We start from the raw sequence: 26,577 nt of genomic DNA on the forward strand, positions 1-26,577 counted from the left end.
AGGTGCCATCAGGTGCTCCAGAAGCCCTCCCACTGTTGCCCCCAACCCCCGCAGCATCAAGAATACAGAGTGGTTTCCGACCAGTGGTTTCTGGGGTGACGTTGCATCACATTTTCATGGCAGTGTTTTTACGGGGTGCCTTCCCTTCTTTTATGAGGGTGCCATTGCCTTCCTCAGTCATCTACACTTTACCCTTCCCCAGTTACCACCCCATATTCTCCAGGAATTTCCAAACCAGTGCAGGGAACCCTAATCTGCCATTCCAACCTCTGAATTTCGGTGTTTTGTGTAGTCTGTTGCTCAGTTCCACCACTAGGCACAGTGCTCTCTGTCAGCCTCATTCTCCCTGTGTGCAAAATGGGATGATAATACAGGCCTACCCGACAGGGACGTAGAAAGGGTTATCTGGAAGTTCCAAATTCTGAGCCTGCTTCTGTTCCTCTCTGTTGTAATAAAGGCCAGAAGACTGCTGCTTCTGCTCCCCCCTCCCCTTTTTGGTTTTTTCTGGTTTTAAACCTAGTAATAATCTCAGTGTCGAATCCCTCTTTTCACCAAGGGATTTATTAACAAATAGCTCCGTCGCAGAGCACTCAGTAAAAATGTAGCGGTTGAAACCTCACAAACCCCAAAGTACTCAGCTTTGACGTGATTTGAGCGTAAATCCCTTCAGCGGAAGGGGGGGGGACGATTGTGGAGATTTCATTTTCCTGACTCAACGTCTCGCATGCCTCAGCTTACAGTTTCCCCCCTCCTCGACCTCTCTCCCTCCCGGTAAACTTGACCTTGCCTCTCCAAACCCGATCCGGTTGCGCCGCCGAGGCGTCCGGCTTCACAGCCGCTGAGCTTGTGCCGGCATTGGCCGGCTTGTAATGTGAGGCTTCAGACCTCCTTAAGCCAACAAAGCTGATGTAAACCGGCCTGCGTCTGGCTCAGAGGTTTGCCGAGTCTGGCCAAACAAACAAAGGGATTCTGCAGTCTTAAGTGGACACTCCAGTGGCTTTCCACATGGGCCGTTGGCAAACACATCCTGAGGTACATCGAGACCACAGAAATTCTCTTTAAAATCCCTCTTTTGGCCCGGGAAATGACTTCAGTGAAGTGTGAACTTGCTTTTTTCTCTGGCGCAAGTGGTTGTTGGAGGGGATTTGGCAGGGTTGCATTTCCCAAAGCTGCTGTCTTCAGTTCTTGAAGTGGATACCTTAAGAACATAAGAGAAGCCATGTTGGATCAGGCCAACGGCCCATCCAGTCCAACACTCTGTGTCACACAGTGGCAAAAAATTTTATATATACACACACACTGTGGCTAATAGCCACTGGTGGACCTGTGCTCCATATTTTTATCTAAACCCCTCTTGAAGGTGGCTATACTTGTGGCTGCCACCACCTCCTGTGGCATTCTTGCTTTGAAAGGGGGGGAGGAAAGGAATCAGCTACGGGGTGCAAGAGAGAGGTCTGTCTCAGGACACTACAAATACACCCAGTTTAATTTTCATAAGATGGTATTGGGAACCTTTTTGCTTATACTTTTGTCACCACTATTCCTAATTCAGAGGTTTCCTCGATGCTATTTATATGACATGTACAACCGTTACACCGTGTTATCGCAATTTATACACAATTGTCACCAAAAATGGATGTTGTTTTAATGGCAGCTCTTCTCTCAGATTTTGTTTGTGTGGCTGAGGAACTATGGCCTTGTCCAGAGCAGAGAGGATTCCATTTAGAAATTGAGATTTTCAAACAGAAATGGTGTGTCCGTTTTGGGCAGCGATTCCAGAAGCTCCTTCGTGGCGCTGCTGGTTTTGACTGGGCTTCTCGGGGAAACTGCTGATGGTTTCTCTTGTCTGTCAGGACTCCATTGGCCCTGGTGCTTTATGGATTGCTTCAGACAAAAGAGAGAGCAGCACCTGCCCACCAAGGAGCCTGCAGCCCAGATTTTGATGCAGGGGGAGAGAACAGGCAGGGAAAGGAGGAAGGAAAAAGATGGATGGAGAAGGAGGAGTAAATACCTGCCAATGGATGTGGGCTTAGTTTTGGTTGGGGATGAGTTATTTTGAAGCCTCCGCATAAAAGGAAAAGTATGAAGGAACGTCACACAGGTGTTCTGTTCAAGAGTCACTGTGGCCCAGGGACGAGTTCATAGGACAGAGGAGTCCTGGGTTCGGATCCCTACTCAGCTGCAAAGTTCGCCGTGTGATTGCATACCTGGATATGTTGTCTCCAGTAGGGCTGGAATTCTGTATCATGTTAAGCTGTGTAATATTGTTAATCGGGACCCCAAAAGGAAGCTATACACAGATTTTTCTTTGTGAGCGTTTGGAGTGAGTATATGAAATAGTTTTTCTGGAAGGAAATATACTTTACCTGACGAAGGGCCATGACTAACTGACATTGGAAACTTTATGGAAGCTCGTAGTGTAGCACTTTGGCAGATCGGTTGTTCTATATGTTTTACTATTTTATTGTTTTAAATTGTTGCAAACTGATGTATTTTAAAACCAAACTTTATGTTGTAAGCCGCCCTGAGCCACTTCGGTGGGAAGGGCGGGATATAAACTGAAATAAACTGAAACTGAAACTGACTGAAACGTGCTTCAAAATCCGGAAAACGTGTAGTGGGGAATTATAATTTGAGGCTACTTTCCAAGAATTTATATTCCTCTGAAGACAACAGTGAACAACATTAAGAGACTGATTGGTTGGAAGGACTTTATTGCACACAGAATTTGTATAAAAAGGATTGTGTCAGCATTTGTTGAATATATTTCTTTGTACATTATATATTTTGTAGCATCATTGAACACAGTGCTCTGCACATCTGGCTTCTGCCGAGTTGTGTGGTTGGTATTATCTGTTCTGGCCAGCAACAGGCGAGTTCAGGGTTACTCTGCCAATCCAAAAAGAGTCTCGCAGTTCCTTTAGTTCAGTCTTGACCAGCTGAGGCTGTTTAGGGTTGTAGGCCAAGAAATGTCTTTCCATCCTTTTTACATGGGATGCTCTAGCTGGAGAGACCAGGGGATTGAACCTGGGGCCTCGTGTGTGCAGGATGGGAGAGGCCAGGGAACATGGTCCATAAAGATAAGATAGCCTCCCTCTTTTCTTTGCTTCTTTTTGTTTAGTCATTAGAGCAGGGGGGGCCAAGCTTGCTTAGCATAAGAGCCAGGTCGAATAAACGTCAGATGTTTAAGAGCTGCAAGACATGAATGTCAGATGCTCGAGGGCAGGCAGGCAGGAAAACAGATGGGGGAGGGAGGCTGAGGTGGAAAGAAAGCAGCTTTAGCTTTAATTGCATTCTCCAAGCCAGCCAAAGGAGTGGGGGGGGGGACTTTGAGAGCCACACTATATGTGTATGAAAGAGCCACGTGTGCCTCCCAAGCCACAGTTTGGCCACCAGTGTTCTCTTTAAGCTGAGTTAGTGTGAGCTAGCTCACAGGTTTTTAGCTTCCAGCTCACATATTTTTGTTTTAGCTCAGGAAGGATGACCCCAGAGCACACTAATTGAGGCAGTAGCTCACAACTTTAATGCCAATAGTTCACAAAGTAGAATTGTTGCTCACGAGATGCTGCAGCTTAGAGGAAACATTGTTGGCCACCCCTGCGTTAGAGCCTTTCTGTCCCACTTTTCCTCCCTGCGCAGGGACTCAAGGTTGGTTTTTGTTTTTTGTTTTGCTTGTCCTTCATCTTGTTCTTTTCTCTTTCCTTCTAGTTGAAACTCTGGAACAAGTTCCGAGTCTCCAACATTCCCTCGCTGATATTTATAGATGCCACCACTGGGAAGGTTGTGTGCCAGAACGGCCTCTTGGTAATCCGAGATGACCCTGAAGGTAAAGTTGAGTACACTGCAAAAGAACGCCTGCCTTGACTTTCCTGGGCTGATCGGGGTCACTGTTCTCTGCCCCTTTCTCTAAGCCCCAGTTAGCCCCAGCCCTGGATCGTGGGGCAGAAATGAGCCCCACTTTTGGCCCAAGCGCCTGCATTCAGATGACACTGCAAATTGGAGATGGGCTCCTGGTTTTTGAATAAAGACATACTTTCAGTTGCACCTCAGGCACAGTGGGAGGAAGGGAACAAGATCAGACAGGTTTCTTGCAACATCTGGATTGGGCGTGAAGAAGGGTTGCAAGGAGGGGCGGGGTAGGGTTGCCAAATCCAAGTTGCAAAACTCCTGGAGATTTGAGAAGGGAGGCTGGGCAGAATAGGGACCTCTTTGGGAGACAATGCCATAGAGTCCACCATCTTGATTTCAGTAAGGCTTTTGATAAGGTTCCACATGCTATCCTTGTTGTCAAGTTGGTAAGATGTGGTTTGGGTCCTGTTACCGTTAGGTGGATCTGTAACTGGTTGACAGATCGCACCCAAAGAGTGCTTGTGAATGGTTCCTCATCCTCTTGGAGAGGAATGACAAGTGGAGTGCCTCAAGGATCTGTCCTGGGACCTGTTTTGTTCAACATCTTTAGCAATGATTTGGATGAAGGAATAGAGGGAATGCTTATTAAATTTGCAGATGATACTAAATTGGGAGGGGTTGCAAACACAGAAGAAGACAGAAACAGGATACAGGATGACCTTGACAGGCTGGAAAACTGGGCTAAAATCAATAAAATGAATTTTAACGGGGATAAATGTAAAGCTCTGCATTTAGGTAGGAAAAATCCAATGCATGGTTATAGGATGGGGGAGACTTGTCTTAGCAGTAGTATGTGCGAAAAGGATCTAGGAGTCTTAGTGGATCATAGTGTGATGCGGTGGCTAAAAAGGCAAATGCAATTTTGGGCTGTTATCAACAGAAGTCTAGTGTCCAGATCACGTGATGTGATGGTATCCCTTTACTCTGCTCTGGTAAGACCTCAACCTGGAGTATTGTGTTCAGTTTTGGCACCACATTTTAAGAAGGATATAGACAAGCTGGAACGGGTCCAGAGGAGAGTGACGAAGATGGTGAGGAGTCTGGAGACCAAGACCTATGAGGAAAGGTTGAAAGAGCTGGGCATGTTTAGCCTGGAGAGGAGACGGCTGAGAGGTGATATGGTCACCAAGTACTTGGAGGGCTGTCATATAGAGGATGGTGTGGAATTGTTTTCCATCACCCCAGAAGGTAGGTCCAGAACCAATGGGTTGAAATTAAACCAAAAGAGTTTCTGGCTGAACATTAGGAAGAACTTCCTGACCGTTAGAGTGATTCCTCAGTGGAACAGGCTTCCTCGGGAAATGGTGGGCTCTCCTTCCTTGGAGATTTTAAACAGAGGCTAGATGGCCATCTGACAGCGATGAAGATCCTGTGAATTTAGGGGGGAAGTTGTTTGTGAATTTCCTGCATTGTGCAGGAGGTTGGACTAGATGACCCTAGAGGTCCCTTCAAACTCTATGATTCTATGATTCTGTGATTCTATCTTCCAAAGCAGGGGTGTCAAACATGCAGCCTGGGGGCCAAATCAGGCCCCCAGAGGGCTCGTATCAGATCCCTGAGCCACTGGCTGTCATCTGCTCTCTCCCCCTCTCTCTTGCTTCCTTCAGTGTCTCAGCTTGCTTTGCCAGGCTTGCTCAATAGCACAGGAGCTACAAAGCAAAGCCTCTTTTTTTTTCTCCATTGGCTGAGGCTCCTCCCTTGGGGAGAAATGGGGGAGGGAGAGCTTGCTTTGCCAGGCTTTCTCAATCGCACGGCAGAGCTACTGAGCCAAGCCTCCTTTCTATTGGCTGAGGCTCGTCCCCTGGGGAAGGAAGGAAACAGCCAGAGCATCCTTTGCCCAGTTCCCTGGATTGCATAGGAGGGATAGAAAGAAAGCACCTTTAAGACCAAGAAATGCTAATGTTTTAAGCATGTTTTAAGTTTTTAAAAATCTTTGTGTTTATCTGTGTCCTTTATAATCGGCATGGCATTTTATGACGCTCGTGGCCTGGCCGGACAAAATCTCATTTATGTCAGATCCGGCCCTCAGAACAAATGAGTTTGACACCCCTGCTCCAAAGCGTCCATTTTGTCCAGGGGGACTACCTCAGTAGTCTGCAGGGGAACTGTAATTCCGGGGGCTCCCCAAGTCCCACCTGGAGGCTGGCATCCCTACTGTGAAGAAAGATGTGGGTCAGGTTGCAGTGCTGAGCATCTACCTGAAATATTGTGGCATTCTCTCCCCACCGCTGTCTGCTTGCCCCTCTTTTTGCCTAATGTTTTGATCCTCCCCGACTTAATTTGCTACTTCAACTGAGCAGGCTGCAGGCTTGGGGCTCGATTCCCCCCCCCCCCATTGATTTAGTGGATCTTTTTACCTGCTGCAGAATTTGATACTCTCCGTTTTATTGGCCGTAAACCCTTCATTTTGTTAGTCTGCTACTGAGGTTTTATTCTTAGCTGCAGCTGACGGGACTGCTGCTAGAATTGTATATTGCGTTTCTAAAATTTTACTGCTGATGCTTTTACGGTGTGTCGTGGTTTCCTTGCTTGGATTCCCCCCCCCTTCCATTTGCTCATGGTTTTGCGCTTCTTGCGTATTTGATGCGCGCGTTTGCATGCGCTCTGCCTCCAGACATTGGCTGTGAGCCAGGGTGGGGGGGAAAAAAACAAACATTTGCTTTCTGTGGCTTCCACTGAGGAATTCACAGTGGGCCAGTCACCTGCTGGAGGAAGCTGTCATCTAAAGTGTAGCTGAGATTCCCAGGGGGGGTGGTGAGTGCAGGGGTTCTGCAGCTGACCAGTTTGATGGCAGGACGTATGGAAATTGATGCAGATGGTAACACTCAGGCCTTGAATTCAGCAGGAGCTCACAGGAGTGCAGCTTCTGAAACTTTCTGATGCCATGCCTCCTCTTCCTCCCCACCTACCTTCTCCATTGAGTAGTAGGTGCAGCTGCATAACAATCTCTGGGTTAGGAGAGGGGGCAGCCAGCCAGCTGCAGGGGGCTTTGCCATACCCCCAGCATCCTCCCAGCACCTCTGGAGAAGCCCACACAACCCTTTCTCCACTTCTTATGTGATTTTGGGTGGCGGGTGGCTTGCTGGTCTTTTGACTGGTGGGGGGGGGGAGGGGAGGCCAAGGAAAGCCCCAAAACCTGCTTGAACTGGCTGGATTTCAGGCCTTGCTCACCCGGGGCTCTCCTTTCTTGTGTCTGGTTGCTTTTGGCTGGTGGGGGGCGGCGGCATATACTAATGAGCTCCAGCACCTATTTTTCTACAAGAAGTCTCCTGGTAATGCTGCATTGTGAAGAATGCCGTCACGGCTTCCTTTGGAGAACAGGAGAAACTGGCCAGGTCACTCCGTCACACTGTCTCTTTTCCTGTCCTGTCCTCGTGCCAGGTCTGGAGTTCCCGTGGGGTCCCCGCCCTTTCCAAGAGGTCATCGCAGGTCCCTTGGTCCAAAATAAAGGCCAGTCTCAGGACAGCAGCACCCTGGAAGGCTCCTACGTTGGCGTTTACTTCTCTGCACACTGGGTGAGTCGGGGCCTGGCTTTCTCAGCTGGGTGCTGGGCAGGCCCCGGATTCAGCAGGAGCCCAGCTCCTGAACCTTTCTGAGGGTTCCCCCTCTTCCTCCCCACCTACCTTGTCCATTGAGTAGTAGATGCAGCTGCATAACAATCCCTGGATTAGGAGAGAGTGTGCAGCCAGCCAGCCAGCCACCAGGGGCTTTGCCACACCCCCAGCAGCCTTCATTAACCTCTTGGAGAAGCCCACACCACCCTTTCTCCGCTTCTTATGTGATTTTGGGCAGCAGGTGACTTGCTGGCCTTTTGACTGAGGGGGAGGGGGTTGGCCCAGGAGAGCCCCAGGCAAGTGAGGCCTGCTTGGGCTAGCTGGATCTATAGCCAGCCCAAGCAGGCCTTGCTCACCCGGGGCTCTCCTTTCTTGCATCGGATTGCTTTTGTCTGGGGGCGGTGGTGGCATATGCTAATGAGTTCTGCCACCTATTTTTCTACAAAACGACCCCTGGTGTTGGGAATGTGGGGAAAGGCTTGGCAAAGTGAACATTTTAGCAGCCTACCTCTTTGCACTCAAAGGCCCAGGAAGTGGACCTTCACCCACCCACCCTTTGCCAGCTTACCAAAAGCCTTCCCCCAGTCAGGAAGCAATCAGGCCATTGGTTGTTGATGAGCCTGACTCGATGAAATACTGTAACATCTTTCCTTTGCAGTGCCCCCCCTGCAGAAGCCTCACCCGTGTCTTGGTGGAATCTTATCGGAAAATCAAGGACGTGGGACAGAAATTCGAGATCGTCTTCGTTAGTGCAGACAGGTAAATGCTGCTTTGGGGTGAGGTCCGGGGTGAACCAGGCCTGTAGCCACGGGGGTGGGGGCCAGCTGCTCCAGTCTGGTACAGTGGTGAAGTGCGCGGACTTTTATCTGGGAGAACCGGGTTCAGTTCCCCGCTCCTGCTGGAATGACCTTGGGTCAGCCATCGCTCTTGCAGGAGTTATCCTTGAAAGGACAGCTGCTGGGAGAGCCCTCTCAGCCCCACCCACCTCACAGGGTGTCTGTTGTGGGGGAGAAGATGTAGGAGATTGTAAGCCACTCAGAGTCTCTGATTCAGGGAGAAGGGCGGGGTATAAATCTGCAATTCTTCTTCTTCTGTAACGCAAGGCTCGCAGGGTGTCTGTTGTGGGGGAGGAAGATAAAAGAGATTGGAACCACTCTGAGACTCTGAGATTTGGAGTGGAGGGCGGGATATAAATCTAATATCTTCTTCTTCTTTGTCTTCCATCCAACCCCCCTCTTCCACTTGTATGGCCCCTCCTGACAGCCCACTCTCCCAGCACTCTCTCAGCCCCTGCTCTCTCCATGGCCGCTGCTCTGGTGCCCCCGCACTCTCTGCCGCATTCGTGGCCCATCCGCAGCACCTCCCCCTCCCACCCGGTGAAGCTGGGGCAGCGGGTGCTTTTTTAGCAGGTCGCTATCCTTCCCCCCACCCTCGCAGTGCTAAATTTGCTGAGCATTGGAAAGCTGGCGGGGGGAGGCGTCCTTGAAAGAGTCTGGGGAGCTTCACCAGGTGGGTGGTGGGAGGGAGGGGGAGGTGCCGCGGAGGGGGGTGGGGGCACCAGAGCAGCAGCAGAGAGAGTGGGGGGGGATCCTCCACCGGAAATTTTATTTTCTGGGTCCCCCCCCGCAACTAAAATTTTCTGGCTGCAGGCCAGGGGTGAACAGGAAGTTACCTTTGGCTAGGTGCGGGGGGGGGGGGGTTGGCAGGGGGCTTGCTCACTGCATTGAGAGAAGGTGCAGGATGCCAAACAAGGGGTCAGGATGCGCTTTTGATTTCTGTGCTCGCGGTGGAGCATCGGGTGTCCAGTTTGGCCTCCTGCTAACCTCTGTGTTTCATCTTATTAACAAGTTACACAAGTTTCCGGCCCCTAAGCCTTCAGAGAGGAGGGTGCCTAAGGAAATGACAGCGCGTCTTCAATCGCAGAAGCCAGAGGGTGGGAGGTTTTGATGCACACGGAAGCGCTGGTGTGAGCGAGTGCCAGTTCTGAGATTTCCTTGGATCCGGTTCGTTGCCCTCCTTGTTAGGTTGGGCTGTAGCGGCCAATTGGTAGCTGAGTCAATATTGTTGACCCCAGAGGTGGAATTCTAGCAGGTGCTTCTTTGCATATTAGGCCACACACCCCAATGTAGCCAATCCTCCAAGAGCTTACAAAAAAAACCCCTTTTAAGCTCTTGGAGGATTGGCTACACCGGGGGTGCGTGGCCTAATAGGCAAAGGAGCTCCTGCTAGAATTCCACCCCTGGTTTACCCCAAAAGCAGGCCGAAGCTCCTTCCCATAAAGCAGCCTGGACTTTGAAGATGGGGGCAGGGAAGCCTGCAGAATCCAGGAAGAAGTGCAGACAGGGCCAATCACAGTGGCTGCAGCGTGGGGTAGAGTACCTGGATTTTTACACACAGAAGGTCCACAACATCTTGGAGATGTTGGAGAGCTGCCACTCAGCAGAGACAGTGTTGCGAACCGAAGAGATCTCTGTTCTGTAAAAGTTGCTCCCGGGCCTGATAGGAGCCCCCCGGTGGCCTGATTTGGCCTCCGAGCCACATGTTAGACCCCTGCTCTAATCCTGCTGTCTTTGCCAGCATATTGGCAAATCCGGGTTTGGTTCGGTGTTGGATCCATGACGCCAGTCTGTCTCCTTTTGAACCCTGCAGGTCGGAGGACTCTTTCAAGCAGTATTTCAGTGAGATGCCCTGGTTGGCGGTCCCGTATGCTGACGAAGCCAGGCGTTCTCGTCTGAACCGCCTCTACGGCATCCAAGGTACGCAAAAAAGCACAGTTTTGTTACATGTTCCTGCCCCTCCAGTTGGCGGTTGGGATATTTTCAGTCTCCCATTTGCTCATTTTTGTACATGGGTTTCCTTGGATATATGGATGAAGTGGATCTCTGGGGGTGTGCTTCTGTGTTACACTTGAGCACAACTAAGAAACAGTCCCTAGGGTGGAGCTCTGTAGAGGAAGGGGGTGGGGCTATAGAGACAGGAAGTAGCTGGGTGCTTTATGACTCCCATTAAGTTCTATGGAAGAAAGGAAGTCGGCTCCAGTTAGGAAGACTGCTGGGGAAAAGAGGAAAGTTACTTACCTTGCCTCCCCTTTCTTCAGGGAACCAGAGACCACAAAGGTGGGAAGCATGTTAAATCCATTTGATTTCTCCCCAATGGCTGCCATTCATTCCTGTGGAGAAAAGTGAGACACTGCAGAGCTGCAAGATTGAACACACAGGGGTGCAGGTGGCCCTAATTCTCATAGCATCAACTTTTTTGAGTGAGGGGGTATTCTCCCCTACCAAAGTCTTCCTACTTTGCATCAGTTTTCAGGAATGCTTCTGAGAGCCAGTTTGGTGTAGTGGTGAAGTGTGCGGACTCTTATCTGGGAGAACCGGGTTTGATTCCCCACTCCTCCACTTGCACCTGCTGGAATGGCCTTGGGTCAGCCATAGCTCTGGCAAAGGTTGTCCTTGAAAGGGCAGCTGCTGTGAGAGCCCTCTCAGCCCCACCCACCTCGCAGGTGTCTGTTGTGGGGAGAGGAAGGGAAGAAGATTGTAAGCCACTCTGAGACTCCGAGTGAAGGGTGGGATTTAAATCCAGTCTCCTCCTCCAAGAAAGCCCTGCTGGATTAGACCTGTGTTCTGTCTAGTCCAGCCTCCTGTCTCAAACAGTGGCCAACCAGTTCCTTTGGGGGGCCAGCAACAAGACATAGAGGCCGAGGCCTTCCACTGAGATTGCCTCTTGGCATTGGTGTTTTAGGGGCTTCTGAACATGGAGATTCCCTTCGTCACCATGACTACTAGCCATTGATAGGCCTGTCCTCCATACATCTGTCGTAGATCTGAGAGCCAGTTTGGTGCAGTGGTGAAGTGCGCGGACTCTTATCTGGGAGAACCGGGTTTGATTCCCCACTCCTCCACTTGCACCTGCTGGAATGGCCTTGGGTCAGCCATTAGCTCTGGCAGAGGTTGTCCTTGAAAGGGCAGCTGCTATAAGAGCCCTCTCAGCCCCACCTGCTTCACAGGGTGCATGTTGTGGGGGAGGAAGTTAAAGGCGATTGTGAGCCACTCAAGAGTCTCTGATTCAGGGAGAAGGGCGGGGTATAAATCTGCAATCCTTCTTCTTCTTCTGTAACGCTGAAAGAAAATGCAGCTTTGAGAGTCTGTCCTGATTGGAAGGGTGACGCAAAGCTCTGACTTCTGGCAGCATGCCCTGGAGGGGTGTGCTGAAGGGGAAAGGAAGGGGAGGGGGATGTGAATCAACCCAAACAGCTTATTGGGGTGTGCCAGAATGCCTCCATTCACTGCAGGAGAGGAGAAAGCTCGCTCCTTATCCCCCTCCCTCCTTCGTTCAGGGGCCAGGATCCTCATCTTTTGGTTGCCCAGTAATCTTATGTTTTAATAAGATGGGGGCTCATCTGCAGATGCTTAAGTCCATGGTTTGGGCGCACACTGACGAAAAAACCGGGGGTGGCCAAACTTGCTTAATGTAAAAGCCACAGTTAGGAAAAGTTTTGACGCTGAACACGAGTCAGTGGTGTGATGCGGTGGCAAAAAAAGGCCGATGCAGTTTTGGGCTCTTATCAACAGAATTTTAGTGTCCAGATCACGGGAAGTGATGGTAGCGCTGTACTCTGCCCTGGTAAGACCTCGACCTGGAGTCTTGTGTTCAGTTTGGGGAACCACATTTTAAGGAGGATATCGACAAGCTGGAACGGGTCCAGAGGAGGGCGACGATGGTGAGGGGTCTGGAGACCGAGTGCTGCGAAGAAAGGTTGAAGGAGCTGGGGATGTTTAGCCTGGAGGTGATAGGATCACCATCTTCAAGGACTTGAAGGGCTGTCATATAGAACAGTGGCCCCCAACCTTTTTGACACCAGGGACCGGCCCCAAGGCTGGCTCGCCCACCGCAGCCCCAGGGCCAGCTGGGTGGTGACACCAAATTGGTTTTCAGCGGGTCGCTCACAGCTGCTGCTGCAGTTTTCCCTACTGATCAGCTGATCGACGGGGTGGGGTCAGCCTTTAAAGAGCTCAGAAGGCACTTCACTGTGCCTTGCTGGGCCTTAAAATTGTAAAAATGGAGGGGGTAGGTGGTGCCACGGGGGGGGGGGGGGCAGGGCACCGAGGCTGTGCAGCGCTGCAGGGTGGGGAGGAGGCGCAGCCTGGTTGCTAACAGACTGGTTCCGGTCTGTGGCCCGGGGATTGGGGACCCCTGATATAGAGGATGGTGTGGAATTGTTTTCTGTGACCTCAGAAGGTAGGACCAGAACCAACAGGTTGAAATTAAATCCGAAGAGTTTCCATCTCAACATTAGGAAGAACTTCTTGACTATTCGAGCGGTTCCTCAGTGGAACAGGCTTCCTCGGGAGGTGGTGGGCTCTCCTTCCTTGGAGGTTTTTCAACAGAGGCTAGATGGCCATCTGACAGTGATGAAGATCCTGTGAATTTAGGGGGGAGGTGTTTGTGAGTTTCCTGCATTGTGCAGGGGGTTGGACTAGATGACCCTAGAGGTCCCTTCCAACTCTATGACCTCTCTCTGGGCCCGTGCTGTGGGCATTCTGGGGTGTCTGCTCAGCCGCTGTGAGAAGCAGTGCTAGATGGACTGTGGATCTTATGCAGCAGGAATCTTCACATGTTCTGTCTTTCAGAAACTGTCATCTCCAAAGGCTCCTGGTGGCATGCGGGGAGAAAGACCCCTCCCTCCACTTTCTCTGCCCCCCCCCCCCGTGTAATGGTTCCAGTTCAGTTTTATTGCATACAGCCAACAATCATTACAAGCAGTAGAAAATAATATCCAATATGACACTGTACAGTAAAACTAAACTAAAGCGCTATAAAAGTTGCATTTTAAAACTTACATCATAAGACAAGGAAAACTCCCATAACCTTCTGTTAAATACTAATTAAAATCTTAACTGGCCTATCGTGATGCTAGCTTGGCTCGAATCTTCTTTGCTGCTTGAACAAAAAGGCCGACCTTCTCTGAGACCCCTGGCTCCACATCTGCAAGGGAAAATATAACTTTTCCCGATACAGTGCTAAGGCCTAGATTGTAAGAAATTCTTCCTTGGAGCTGAGTAAAGTGGAAAGGAAAGGTCCCCTGTGCAAGCACCAATCGTTTCCGACTCTGGGGTGACGTTGCTCTCACAACATTTTCATGGCAGACTTTTTACAGGGTGGTTTGCCATTGCCTTCCCCAGTCATCTACACTTTCCCCCCAGCAAGCTGGGTCCTCATTTTACCGGCCTTGGAAGGATGGAAGGCTGAGTCAACCTCAAGCCAGCTACCTGAAAACCCAGCTTCTGCCAGGGATTGAACTCGGGTTGTGAGCAGAGCTTAGGACTGCAGTACTGCAGCTTTAGCACTCTGCACCTCGGGGCTCTTGTGAGTAAAGTGGACAGGCCAACAAATAATGGCACACAGGACTTTTTTTGTAGCAGGAGCCCCTTTGCATATTAGGTCACAAACACCCCAATGTAGCCAATCCTCCAAGAGCTTGCAGTAGGCCCTGTAAGAAGAACCCTGTAAACTCTTGGAGGATTGGCTACATTAGAGGGGTGTGGCCTAATATGCAAATGAGTTCCTGCTGAAAAAAAACCCCTGATGGTGCAGGTATTCAGGAACCAGGCCTCCGCGTCTGCAGCGGTAATCTTCTCAGGTTCTGTCTTCAAGAGACCGTTGTCTCCAGTGGCTTCTGGAAAGATCCCCTGTCTTCACTTTCTCTGCTCCATGCGCAATTGTAGATAACCTCCCTCACGTTTTCCTTTACTCTTTTTTTTTTTAAAAAAAGCTGGACTGAAAAGCCTCCAACTTTTCCAGCCTTCCCTCGCCCACTGAATTACTTTTTCTGCCTCCCCTTGAGATGGAAGGGCCAGCGGGGTACGCAGCATTCCAAATGAGGCCACGCCATCAGTTTTCTCTAAAGCCAGCGCTGGCCTTTCCTCTGCGGGTTGCTCTGCGTGCTGAATCAGGGCTGAGGACAGGAAACGGGACCACGACCCCACCCTGTGGCGGCTCTCATCTCTGGCCAAGAAGGAACCGTTCCCTCTCCGGGGGTGAGAGCGGCTGCGGCAGCCACACCCAAGCTCCTCAATCACAGCCTGTCGAAAAGGAGCAGCAGAGGGTGGGCCAGAGGCGAGAGCTGCCCGTGCTCACAGCCACAACTGCAGTCCCTGGTTTGAATCCTGTGTCTGCTATAAACTCCGTAGAAGGCCTCAGGCAACCCACTCTCTCTCTCTGTTATTGGCCTACCTTGCAGGACAATCATAAGGATAATGGAGGTCGGTGTGCGTGAAGAAGTGGGGAGGGCCAGCTGCAGATCCCTCCTCCTCTTATCTCTGCCATCTTGACTTGAAGATAGAACCAAGTGGGCAGCCGTGTTGGTCTGAAGCAACTGAACAACGTAGGAGTCGAGTTGCACCTTTAAGACCAACCAAGTTTTATTCAGGATGTCAGCTTCCGTGTGGTAGAAGCACACTTCATCGGACAATACGATGGAAAGGCAAGCAGTCCTAAATATAGAGAAAGTGGGCAGTGAATTAGTATGCAAGATTAGTATGGGAATGTTTGTTAGCTAAGTTGAGAGCCAGTTTGGTGTAGTGGTGAAGTGCGCGGACTCTTATCTGGGAGAACCGGGTTTGATTCCCCACTCCTGCACTTGCACCTGCTGGAATGGCCTCGGGTCAGCCAGAGCTCTCTTACCTGGGAGAACCGGGTTTGATTCCCCACTCCTCCACTTGCACCTGCTGGAATGGCCTCGGGTCAGCCAGAGCGCTCTTATCTGGGAGAACCGGGTTTGATTCCCCGCTCCTCCACTTGCACCTGCTGGAATGGTCTCGGGTCAGCCACAGCGCTCTTATCTGGGAGAACCGGGTTTGATTCCCCGCTCCTCCATTTGCACCTGCTGGAATGGCCTCAGGTCAGCCAGAGCTCTCTTATCTGGGAGAACCGGGTTTGATTCCCCACTCCTCCACTTGCACCTGCTGGAATGGTCTCGGGTCAGCCACAGCGCTCTTATCTGGGAGAACCGGGTTTGATTCCCCGCTCCTCCATTTGCAGCTGCTGGAATGGCCTTGGGTCAGCAGAGGTTGTCCTTGAAAGGGCAGCTGCTGTGGGAGCCCTCTCCAGCCCCACCCACCTCACAGGGTGTCTGTTGTGGGGGGAGGAAGGTAAAAGGAGATGGTGAGCCGCTCTGAGATTCGGAGTGGAGGGCGGGATATAAATTCAATATCATCACCATCTATATATAGGACTGCTTGCCATTCCACCCTGTTGTCTGATTGAAGTCTGCTTCTAGCACACGAAAGCTGACATCCTGAATCAAACTTTGTTGGTCTTAAAGGTGCCGCTTGACTCCTGCTTCATCTTGACGAAGTGAGATGTCATTCCGCCCCCCCCTTCACGCCCCTTCCTTTTCATCCTCTGCATCTGGACCTTCTTTAGCCCTGGGCATCTTCTGTATCTAGCCCCAAATTGCTGAACTCTGGCTGTCTGGCGGCAACTGCCGAAAGAGGCAAGTGGTCACCAAGCCCGCCACAGGTCTGGATGCTCCAACCCAGAGCGGCGGTCCGTGGGGAAGGAGGCAGGAAAGGATCAGAGCAGGCCAGATGGAGACGCGGGGCACTGTGGAGCTCCCCCATTCCTCATTTATGTCGAGATCCCTTTGCCATTTTCTAACGCTTTATTGTCTTGCTGTCCTGTGCTGAAACACCTGCTGTGGTGCTGGGAAACCGAAAGTATTTAGGCCCTCTAACACTGTCTGTCCTTCAGGGTCAGCCGTATCTGTTGGGAGTGTTTTTCTAATGAATACTGCGACGTGAGAATGCCCGCCTTGTGACAGTCTAGTGTTTTGAATTGAACTTCTCTCTTGCCAGAAAGTTAGGCTAACTGCTTCTATATATATTCACTCACCTGCTATATATATAACTGCTTCTATATATATTCACTGCTTCTATATATATATTCACTCACCTGCATCCTGCCAGTGGCACTATCCTGTCTTACAGTAAGCACTAATCTTGTTCAAATGGAGAGTTGTTACTAGTGAAGATAGTCATAGACCTGACAATTTATGTGAACTGGCTGCTGGCTCTGAAGAGAGGGCGTTTGCAACTGCAGAGGGAGGGAGAGGGAGGCAGGGAATGGAGAAAGCCGGCCTTTGGCCCCGCGTGGAGAAATCCAATTCCAGGACATCTGAGCGGCAGGTGGCCGTGAGGGGCAGGCGTCTGTCAAATGTTGGGATAGGAAAGAGGCAACGGTAGAGAGAATGATGGCCAGGCTGGAAAAGGAGACCCGAGGGGAGCGTGGTTGGTTGGTTGAACTGCAGGTGATGAGCGGGGCTTTTTTTGTAGCAGGAACTCCTTTGCATATTAGGCCACACACACCCTGATGTAGCCAATCCTCCAAGAGCTTACAGGGCTCTTCTTACAGGCCCTATTGTAAGCTCTTGGAGGATTGGCTGCATCAGGGGGTGTGACCAAGAGAGAGACTGACCAAGAGAGAGATCTTGGGGTCATGGTAGATAACTCACTGAAAATGTCAAGACAGTGTGCGATTGCAATAAAAAAGGCCAACGCCATGCTGGGAATTATTAGGAAGGGAATTGAAAACAAATCAGCCAGTATCATAATGCCCCTGTATAAATAGATGGTGCGGTCTCATTTGGAATACTGTGTACAATTCTGGTCACCGCACCTCAAAAAGGATATTATAGCATTGGAGAAAGTCCAGAAAAGGGCAACTAGAATGATTAAAGGTTTGGAACACTTTCCATATGAAGAAAGGTTAAAACACTTGGGGCTCTTTAGCTTGGAGAAATGTCGACCGCGGGGTGACATGATAGAGGTTTACAAGATAATGCATGGGATGGAGAACGTAGAGAGAGAAGCACTTTTCTCCCTTTCTCACAATACAAGAACTCGTGGGCGTTCAATGAGATTGCTGAGCAGTCAGGTTAAAACGGATAGAAGGAAGTCCTTCTTCACCCAAAGGGTAATTAACATGTGGAATTCACTGCCACAGGAGGTGGCGGCGGCTACAAGTATAGACAGCTTCAAGAGGGGATTGGATAAGCATATGGAGCAGAGGTCCATGAGTGGCTATTAGCCACAGTGTATGTGTGTGTGTGTGTGTATATACATACACACACACACACACACACACACACACACACATATATATATATATGTGTTGGACTGGATGGGCCATTGGCCTGATCCAACATGGCTTCTCTTATGTTCTTATGACCTAATAGGCAAAGGAGTTCCTGCGACAAAAAAAGCCCTGAGACTTGGTATGAAGCTGGAACGCTGCCTCCCCCCTGCAGCCCAGCGCTGGGCTTACTTTTCTAGCTGGAGGTGGGACTTCTCCTGCAGGGAAGGGCCTTGGTATACCTCACCCAAGGCTGGCTCCCCTGACCAGCAGCAGTTCTCGGACAGAGCGAGGTTTTTGGCAGCCCTTGAGAGCCCTGAACTGGAGGATCCGGGGATCGAACTCGGGGCCTGCCATGTGAGCTGCCAGCTGAGCTGTCATTGCTGGGTCAGAGCAAAGTCAGCCAAATGATGTAGGTTCCCCCCACCCCCACGAACGGGGCATGAAAGTGAGGGTCACCCTCTGCTGTGTGTCCTAAGCCCAGGGTAGTCAGAGGTGGTCAGAGGTAGAGAGCTGCAGACGGTAGAGGTTCCATTTGCCAGTTTGGTGTAGTGGTGAAATGTGCGGACTTCTCTCTGGGAGAACCGGGTTTGATTCCCCACTCCTCCACTTGCACCTGTTGGAATGGCCTTGGGTCAGCCATAGCTCTTGCAGGAGCTGTCCTTGAAAGGACAGCTGCTGGGAGACCCCTCTCAGCCCCACCCACCTCACAGGGGGTTTGTTGTGGGGGAAGAAGATAAAGGAGATTATCTTTCCGAGACTCTGATTCAGAGAGAAGGGGTGGGGTATAAATCTGCGGTCGTCTTCTTCATTTAGCTCTTCTGACTCATTGCTATTGTGATAGAGCTGTCCTTTCTGATGACTGACCTCCTGAAGGAAGGGTGTTCTGGTGAAATCCAGTCCTGTTCTTCTTTCTGCTAACATTCATGTAATCGGAACGGGTCCAGAGGAGGGCGACGGAGATGGTGAGGGGTCTGGAGACCAAGTCCTATGAAGAAAGGTTGAATGAGCTGGGGACGTTTAGCCTGGAGAGGAGGCGGCTAAGAGGTGATATAATCACCATCTTCAAGGACTTGAAAGGCTGTCCTATAGAGGATGGTGTGGAATTGTTTTCTGTGGCCCCAGAAGGTAGGACCAGATCCAACGGGTTGTCATTATATCAAAAGAGTTTCCAGCTCAACATTAGGAAGAACTTCCTGACAGTTAGAGCGATTCCTCAATGGAACAGGCTTCCTCAGGAGGTGGTGGGCTCTCCTTCCTTGGAGGTCTTTAAACAGAGGCTAGATGGCCATCTGACAGCAATGAGGATCCTGTGAATTTAGGGGGAAGTATTTGTGAGGTTCCTGCATCGTGCAGGGGGTTGGACTAGATGACCCTGGAGGTCCCCTTCCGGCTCTATGATTCTATGATCGTTTGTGGCTCTAAAAACTCCCCCAACAACTTGCTAAACACTTCCCAACATGGTGTTCTGCTTTCACAACAGCCCTGCGAGGTGGGCCACAGCAGTTTCTTATCGGATAGGAATTGTGAATTATTTATTTCATCAGAAGTTTTTAACTACCTTTTCTTCGTTGCAGGACTCAAAGTGGCTCGCAATATAAATACAATTATACTAAATATATATATATATATATATATATATATATATATATATATATATATATATATATATATATATATATATATATGTGTGTGTGTGTGTGTGTGTGTATATATATATATACACATACATACATACAGATAAAGCCATATAAATAAAACAACCATTTAAAAAAAAACCAATTACACAACCCATTAAAAGTCAGAATTTAAACATTTCTGGGTGCCAGCCAGCCCCCTTAATTCCCCATGCATTTATCTGGGATAGAACGTACAAAGGATGTTGGCAAGGATATCAGTGTGTTCTTTCGCAACCAGCCTGCTGGGATCGCGTTCTAGCCTGACTTTAGTTCCTTCTGCTTGGCGGAGATTTTCAAGCCCACGGCGCTTTTTAAGCTTTGCAGTTCTGTTTATTTAAGAGATTTCTTCTAAAGCCTTCCTTCCCAAGTTAGGTTCAGTGAACACATGGCTGGCTCTGTCTTGTTTGTGTGTTTCTCTTAAGAGCGGTGAGAGCTTTGTGACAGAGCAGGGGAAAGCTCTTTGGCCCCATTCCCCAGAGCAGCGTTTTTCTGACTGGGATTTGGAAAAACGCATTGCTGGGTTGCCAGAGGATCCAGTCGTTCGGTCCTAGGAGCTCTAAGGTGCACAAGTTGAATGCAGTCAATCGTTGACAAACTGAACTGGTTTTCATTCTGATTTCCCATGCAAAATATTGACCATACCGGACAGTGGCAGCTTTCAAGTGCATACCGGAACTTCATTTTTGTGTGTTTGTGTGAGGCTGGTTTTTCTCTGTTTGCATGAGCTGCTCTGAAAGTTTTTTCCCTCATGCTCCTTCTTACAAATTCCTCAAAGCTGCTAACCAATCAGGATGTGCCATGCTGGCTTGTGCACAAAGTCCCTCCCACTTAAGCAGTCAAAGCAGGTCCTTCTGGGTGGTGGCCCTATGGAATCAGCTATCCTCTGCGACCTTACCTTGCAGCCCACGTACAGGCAGCACAAACACTGGAATTTTGCTTTGAAGGGGTAGCTGATGCGATTCTCACCGTTTTGAGAACACCAGAGGATGAAAGCCTCTGCACATGTGGTTCACTGTATACTTTGAAAGGGGGCTGTCTGGCACATGGGACGCTGCTAGGGGTGGGTGTGGAAGCCTGCAAAAATATTGGAATGGGGGAATCTTTGGGTTTCCAGAGGTTAAGAACCACTGCCTGACTGAACCAGTGTAATAAATAATAATAATAATAATAATATTGCATGGCAGCATGTGTAGATCAGTCAGGAGATCCTAAGATGGTCCGGCAGCCAGATGTTCTAACTCTGTTAGCATAATGCACCACTAGGTGGCGAGCTAGACTTGTTTTTTTAAGGCAGATGTTTCAGAGGTGGTTTGCCATTGCCTGCCTCTGCGTCACAACCCTGACATTCCTTGGAGGTCACCTTTCCAAATATTAGTCAGGGCACCAGAGCGCCAACAAAGTACAAGGCAGCTTTGTGTGTTCCACGGGGGGCTGAAATAATAAGGGGGCCGGGGCGCAGTAGCAGAACATACGCATTGTCCAGGGCTATTTTTGTAGCAGGAACTCCTTTGCATATTAGGCCACACCTCCCTGATGTAGCCAATCCTCCAAGAGCTTACAGGGCTCTTAGTACAGGGCCTGCTGTAAGCTCCAGGAAGATTGGCTACATGAGGGGGTGTGGTCTGCTGAGAGATCAGTCCCCAACATCACCTCCCACTAGCGGCTCACAAGAGCTAGGCAAGGCCTCGGCTGCCAGTCCAGCTCTGAGCAACGCAGCTTCATGTCCAATGGTTGGAGGTCAGCTTCCTGGTGATGCTTCTCCTCTTTCCTCCACCCCTGGGCCCTGGGATCCAGCAGCCCATAGGAGACGGCTTCCTGGGAAGTGCGGGGCAGGCACTCTCATGATTTGGGGCAGGGGTGGAATTCTAGCAGGAGCTCCTTTGCATATTAGGCCACACACCCCTGATGTAGCCAATCCTCCAAGAGCTTACAAAAAAGAGCCTTGTAAGCTCTTGGAGGATTGGCTACATCAGGGGTGTGTGGCCTAATATGCAAAGGAGCTCCTGCTAGAATTCCACTCCTGGTATGGGGCATCTGAGGCTTCAAAGGCCCACGTTCCTCATTCAACTGCAGCGAAGGCCTGAAGTGTGAGGTAAAGCTAAGAGTCCTTTTCAGCCCTGGTGCTTTGTGTGTTCATGACGGATCTCAGGCTGTAAGATTCTTCCGCCTGCAGTCCGACTACTTTCTGCGCGGGCCTGGGTCAGTTTGGACAGGGTGGGGGGGGTTGCTCATGGAAAAGAGCTCTTCGTGGCTTTCCTGGTTGCTCTCATGATCCCAGCGATGAAAACTCTTCTCTTTCTCCTTCCCCTTCCCCGGACTGGTTTTCCGCTGCAGGTATCCCAACTCTCATCATCCTGGATCCCAAGGGCGAGGTGATTACGCGGCAAGGCCGGGTAGAAGTCCTGAACGACCTGGATTGCCGGGAGTTCCCCTGGCACCCCAAGCCTGTCCTGGAGCTGACGGAGGCCAACGCTGTGCACCTGAATGAGGGCCCGTGCCTTGTTCTTTTTGTGGGTATGGAACCCCCAGGATCCCAGTGGGAAGACTCTCTGTCTGTCTGTGTGTCTCTCTCTCTCTTTGTCTCTGTCTATCTGTCTGTCTCTGTCTCTTTGTCTCTGTCTCTCACTCTGTCTCTTCTTCTCCCCGCCCTTCCTGTACACCTAACTGTAGAGGGTGGTAGCAATGGCTCTGTGTGTGTTTGCATTTTGCGTCACTGTCCCATAAGGCCTGCAGAAATCTTAACAATCTATACTTTTTAAAGCATCCAGAAGCTCACGAGTATGAAGATACTCTTGAGAGCTTCCCTCGCCAAGGTGGGAGAGTGGAAGGTGGAATATGAATCTTTTGGTATTTTTTTTTTAAATGTGTGTGTGTGAGAGGGGCGTGTGTGTGTGTCTGCACCTGAAAGTCATGGTGGTGGCCTCTGGTGATTGACCTACTGGGGGTCTGGAGGATCTTCGGAGAAGTGGCTGAATGAAGCCTGCCCCAGCCTCCCATCCAGGTACTTGCCATAGTTGGCCCTGCTTAGCTTCCGAGATCTGGCTTGCCTGGGCTATCCAGGTGGGAGCAGTGACAGAGCGCATGTTGTGGAGGCGTGGAGTCTCACATCTGGATCCTCAGCATCTCCCATTAAAAGCCAAGAGCTCTGCTGGTGCCCTTGGAGTGTTTCCTCTCAGACCGCATGACAGTCTCCTTGAAGTAGCCTTTTAGCCCAAGCCGGGAGTGTGCCAAGTTCTGCACGTTCCTTCGTCACCAATCAACACTCCTCTGTTTTCATAAGGGCCTTTATTGAATAAGCAGAGATGTGGCAGGCAAACAGGTCTTGCTGAAACGAAAGTCAGAGGTTCCAGCCCACAGAGATATTGTTGGGGTTTTACATATACCTTTAGCAGAGTAGCATGGAGAGAACCACAAATAAACAAGCCAGGCACACGTTTTAGCTTAAGAATAAAAGTAGTTTACTTTTCTAATGAGGAAAGGGTTAACTGGGATTTCTAGAAAACAAAGAAGGATTCATTTTCCTTTCTAACTTTTAGACTACATCTCGACTCTCAAGAGTCCAAACTCTAACTGCATGGAGATCTAAGGGCTTTATGCAAAGGACAATAAAACTGACCAAATGGTTTCCTTCAGACCACCACCCAAATATATGGATCAGCCTATTAGGGCTCTCCCTGAATGGTCACTATGCATATTGACACCTAGCCTTGGAAGGAAGTACGTGCAAACACTCTCATTGGCTCTACCTACTCACTGGCTAAACATCAGCATGCATATACAAACATTTAATTAACTCATGACAGCAGGAAGTGAAATTGCATCAGAAACCCAACCGATATCCCTGGGCTCCATCCGTTACATACTTTGAAAGCGAAAGTGCCAAAACCTACCAATCGCCTTCCCCCCCCCCCCCCGCCAGTCATTCAAGCCCCCCTAACCCAGCAGAAACGAAACCATGAGAGTCATAAGAACATAAGAGAAGCCATGTTGGATCAGGCCGATGGCCCATCCAGTCCAACACTCTGTGTCACACAGTGGCCCAAAAAAACCCCAGGTGCCATCAGGAGGTCCACCAGCAGGGCCAGGACACTAGAAACCCTCCCACTGTGCCCCCCCCCAAGCACCAAGAATACAGAGCATCACTGCCCCAGACAGAAAGTTCCAACAATACGCTGTGGCTAATAGCCACTGATGGGCCTCTGCTCCATATGCTTATCTAATCTCCTCTTGAAGCTGGCTATGCTTGTAGCCGCCGCCACCTCCTGCGGCTGTGAATTCCACGTGTGAATCACCCTTTGGGTGAAGAAGTGCTTCCTTTTATCCATTCTCACCCGACTGCTCAGCCATTTAATTGAATGTCCAGGAGTTCTTGTATTGTGAGAAAGGGAGAAAAGGACTTCTTTCTCTACCTTCTCTATCCCTGTGCAGAATCTTGTAACTCTCTCACATCACCCCTGAGTCCATGTTTTCGTGAATGAGATATTGTCGGTGGCCTTGGAGGCCCTCAGTGCTTGTTCTCAGGGTGGAAGTGGAGACCTGATAGGTTGGGGACGTAACAGACCAGTGTGTGAGCGCAAGGAGATAGCAGCCAGGAAGGACCCCAAAGGTCACTACAGGTTACATACAAGCCTAGTTCTCTTCCCTGCAGAATCATGGTGAGAGGCATTCTTGACAAAGTGGGGGTGGGGGAGCTTCACGTGTTTCTGCGTTGCTCCGCATGGGCTTTCTTGCTTACCTGGGCCATCCGGGTCTGGGCATGGAATATGACTTCTGATGGCCACGAAGAGGTAGGGGAGCCATTCAGCACCCTGCCTGGAGCTTTGTCCTTCCCTACACCTAGGAGATGAGGTACGATCTTGCAGCATCCTTAAGAGCCAGTTTGGTGCAGTGGTGAAGTGCGCAGACTCTTATCTGGGGAATTGGGTTTGATTCCCCACTCCTCCACCTGCACCTGCCGGAATGGCCTTGGGTCAGCCAGAGCTCTCGTAGTTGTCCTTGAAAGGGCAGCTGCTGTAAAAAGCTCTCTCAGCCCCACCTACCTAACGGGGTGACTGTCGTGGGGGAGACGAAATAGGAGATTGTTGGCTGGATCGATTCAGTAGCTACAGAAGAAACTTTTTTCCATTCCATTCCTGTGAACGCCAAGCAGACTGGGCTCCAATACCCGCACTTCTGGCTGAGGAATGCACAAATCGTCCCGTCTTCATTGTCCATATGTTGCTGCCGCCACTGTTGTCATTTTGCCCATGGATTCGTTTGCTTCCTCAACACCATTTGACATAAAAACAATGCTAAAATCCATGTAAGTCAGATGGGGAAAGTACAGCATGAAAGAATATAAGTTGCGCACTAGGCTTACGGTTTGGCGTAGTGGTTAAGGGTGCAAACTCTTAACTGGGAGAACCGGGTTTGATTCCCCACTCCTCCATTTGCAGCTGCTGGAATGGCCTTGGGGCAGCCATAGCGCTTGTAGGAGTTGTCCTTGAAAAGGGCAGCTTCTGGGAGAGCTCTCTCAGCCCCACCCACCTCACAGGGTGTCTGTTTTGGGGGAGAGACAATAATGGAGATTGTAAGCCGCTCTGAGTCTCTCATTCAGAGAGAAGGGCGGGGTATAAATCTGCAGTCGTCTTCTTCTTAATTGACATCTCTCTTTCCGGCTGCAAAACTTTGCATGCAGTGGGACGGAACTTACCTCAGCTTGAGGCGTAATTATTTGTTGTGTTGTTTTCGGGCTCAGGGTTGGGTGTTCTCCCCAAGGTGTGATAAAAACAACCTAGCAGGATCAGACCGAGGTGGCCTCATTGAATCCCTGCCTTCTATTTTCTGCAGCTGCTTTTTTGGGGACACTCATCATCAAGGCGTGGGAAACGAGACTTTCCTGCTGGGTCCCCTGCAGGTCCCATTCAGAAGTCCTCTGGAAACAGCGGTTCCATCTTGCAGCCTTTGGTGTAGCCTCAGCTTCCGTGCAGGGCTATTTTTGGTAGGAGGAACTCCTTTGCATATTAGGCCACGCACCCCTGATGTAGCCAATCCTCCTGGAGCTTACAGTAGGCCCTGTACGAAGAGCCCTGTAAAGAATTCTAGCAGGACCTCCTTTGCCTATTAGGCCACACCCCCTGGATGTAGCCAATCCTCCTGGAGCTTACAGTAGGCCCTGTACGAAGAGCCCTGTAAAGAATTCTAGCAGGACCTCCTTTGCCTATTAAGCCACACCCCCTGGATGTAGCCAATCCTCCTGGAGCTTACAGTAGGCCCTGTACAAAGAGCCCTGTAAGGAATTCTAGCAGGACCTCCTTTGCCTATTAAGCCACACCCCCTGGATGTAGCCAATCCTCCTGGAGCTTACAGTAAGCCCTGTAAGAAGAGCCCTGGAAGGAATTCTAGCAGGACCTCCTTTGCCTATTAGGCCACACCCCCTGGATGTAACCAATCCTCCTGGAGCTTACAGTAGGCCCTGTATGAAGAGCCCTGTAAGGAATTCTAGCAGGGGCTCCTTTGCATATTAGGCCACACACCCCTGATGTAACCCGTCCTCCTGGAGCTTACAGCAGGCCCTAGAGTAGAGTGGTAAAGCTGCAGTACCGCAGTCGAAGCTCTCTGCTCAAGACCGGGGTTTGATCCCGGCGGAAGCCGGGATCAGGTAGCCGGCTCCAGATTGACTCAGCCTTCCATCCTTCCGAGGTCGGTCAAAGTCCCCAACTTGCCGGGGGGAAAGTGTAGAGGACTGGGGAAGGCAAGGGCAAACCGCCCCATAAAAAGTCTGCCGTGAAAACGTTGTGATGTGATATTACCCCAGAGTTGGACATGACTGGCGCTTGCACAGGGGACTTTTTAAGCTCTTGGAGGATTGGCTACATCAGAGGAGTGTGACCGAATATGCAAAGGAGTTCCTGCTACAAAAAAAGCCCTGCTTCCATGAATTTGCTCCATCCTTTCTTCCATGAATTTGTTCCATCCATCCTTCAGTCATGCTGGTGGGGATTTTGGACTCCAGTCTCCCATTTTGGGGCTGTGAGTTCCAACAGTCAGTCACACCCCCTCATCCTGATCTTCTGCCTGCTACTAGCTAGTGTCCCCCCCCCCCACGCCCTCCCATCCCTAGGTGATAGCTGCTTTTCCACCCCCTCAAAAGCTCTGGCTGAGCAGGAGTGAGGAAACGTTAGGAAGCCACGTTTTGCCCAGACAACCCCTCCCAACCCCGGGAGACGTTGTACGTTAATTGGATGAGCTGTTTCGCTCTGCATCGGGGACTGTGCCCCATTACTCTTCGGAGAATGGCAGCTCTGGAAGCCTCATTCATGCTT

General features: G+C 50.3%; 2 protein-coding genes across 2 annotated transcripts in view; both read left to right on the plus strand.

The window, feature by feature from the left end:
- NXN (nucleoredoxin) overlaps positions 1 to 26,577 on the plus strand; it is a 158,984-nt gene that overhangs the window by 114,555 nt on the left and 17,852 nt on the right. Inside the window, exons 2-6 of the mRNA XM_060259015.1 lie at positions 3,709 to 3,826; positions 7,291 to 7,424; positions 8,122 to 8,222; positions 10,113 to 10,219; positions 21,608 to 21,787. Coding sequence (XP_060114998.1) covers positions 3,709 to 3,826; positions 7,291 to 7,424; positions 8,122 to 8,222; positions 10,113 to 10,219; positions 21,608 to 21,787 — 640 coding nt within the window. The remainder of the gene's footprint in view (positions 1 to 3,708; positions 3,827 to 7,290; positions 7,425 to 8,121; positions 8,223 to 10,112; positions 10,220 to 21,607; positions 21,788 to 26,577) is intronic.
- GLOD4 (glyoxalase domain containing 4) overlaps positions 1 to 26,577 on the plus strand; it is a 96,566-nt gene that overhangs the window by 20,058 nt on the left and 49,931 nt on the right. The gene's annotated exons all lie outside the window — the stretch shown is intronic.

Source organism: Heteronotia binoei, chromosome 18 (assembly GCF_032191835.1).
Source record: "Heteronotia binoei isolate CCM8104 ecotype False Entrance Well chromosome 18, APGP_CSIRO_Hbin_v1, whole genome shotgun sequence".
NCBI lineage: Eukaryota > Metazoa > Chordata > Lepidosauria > Squamata > Gekkonidae > Heteronotia > Heteronotia binoei.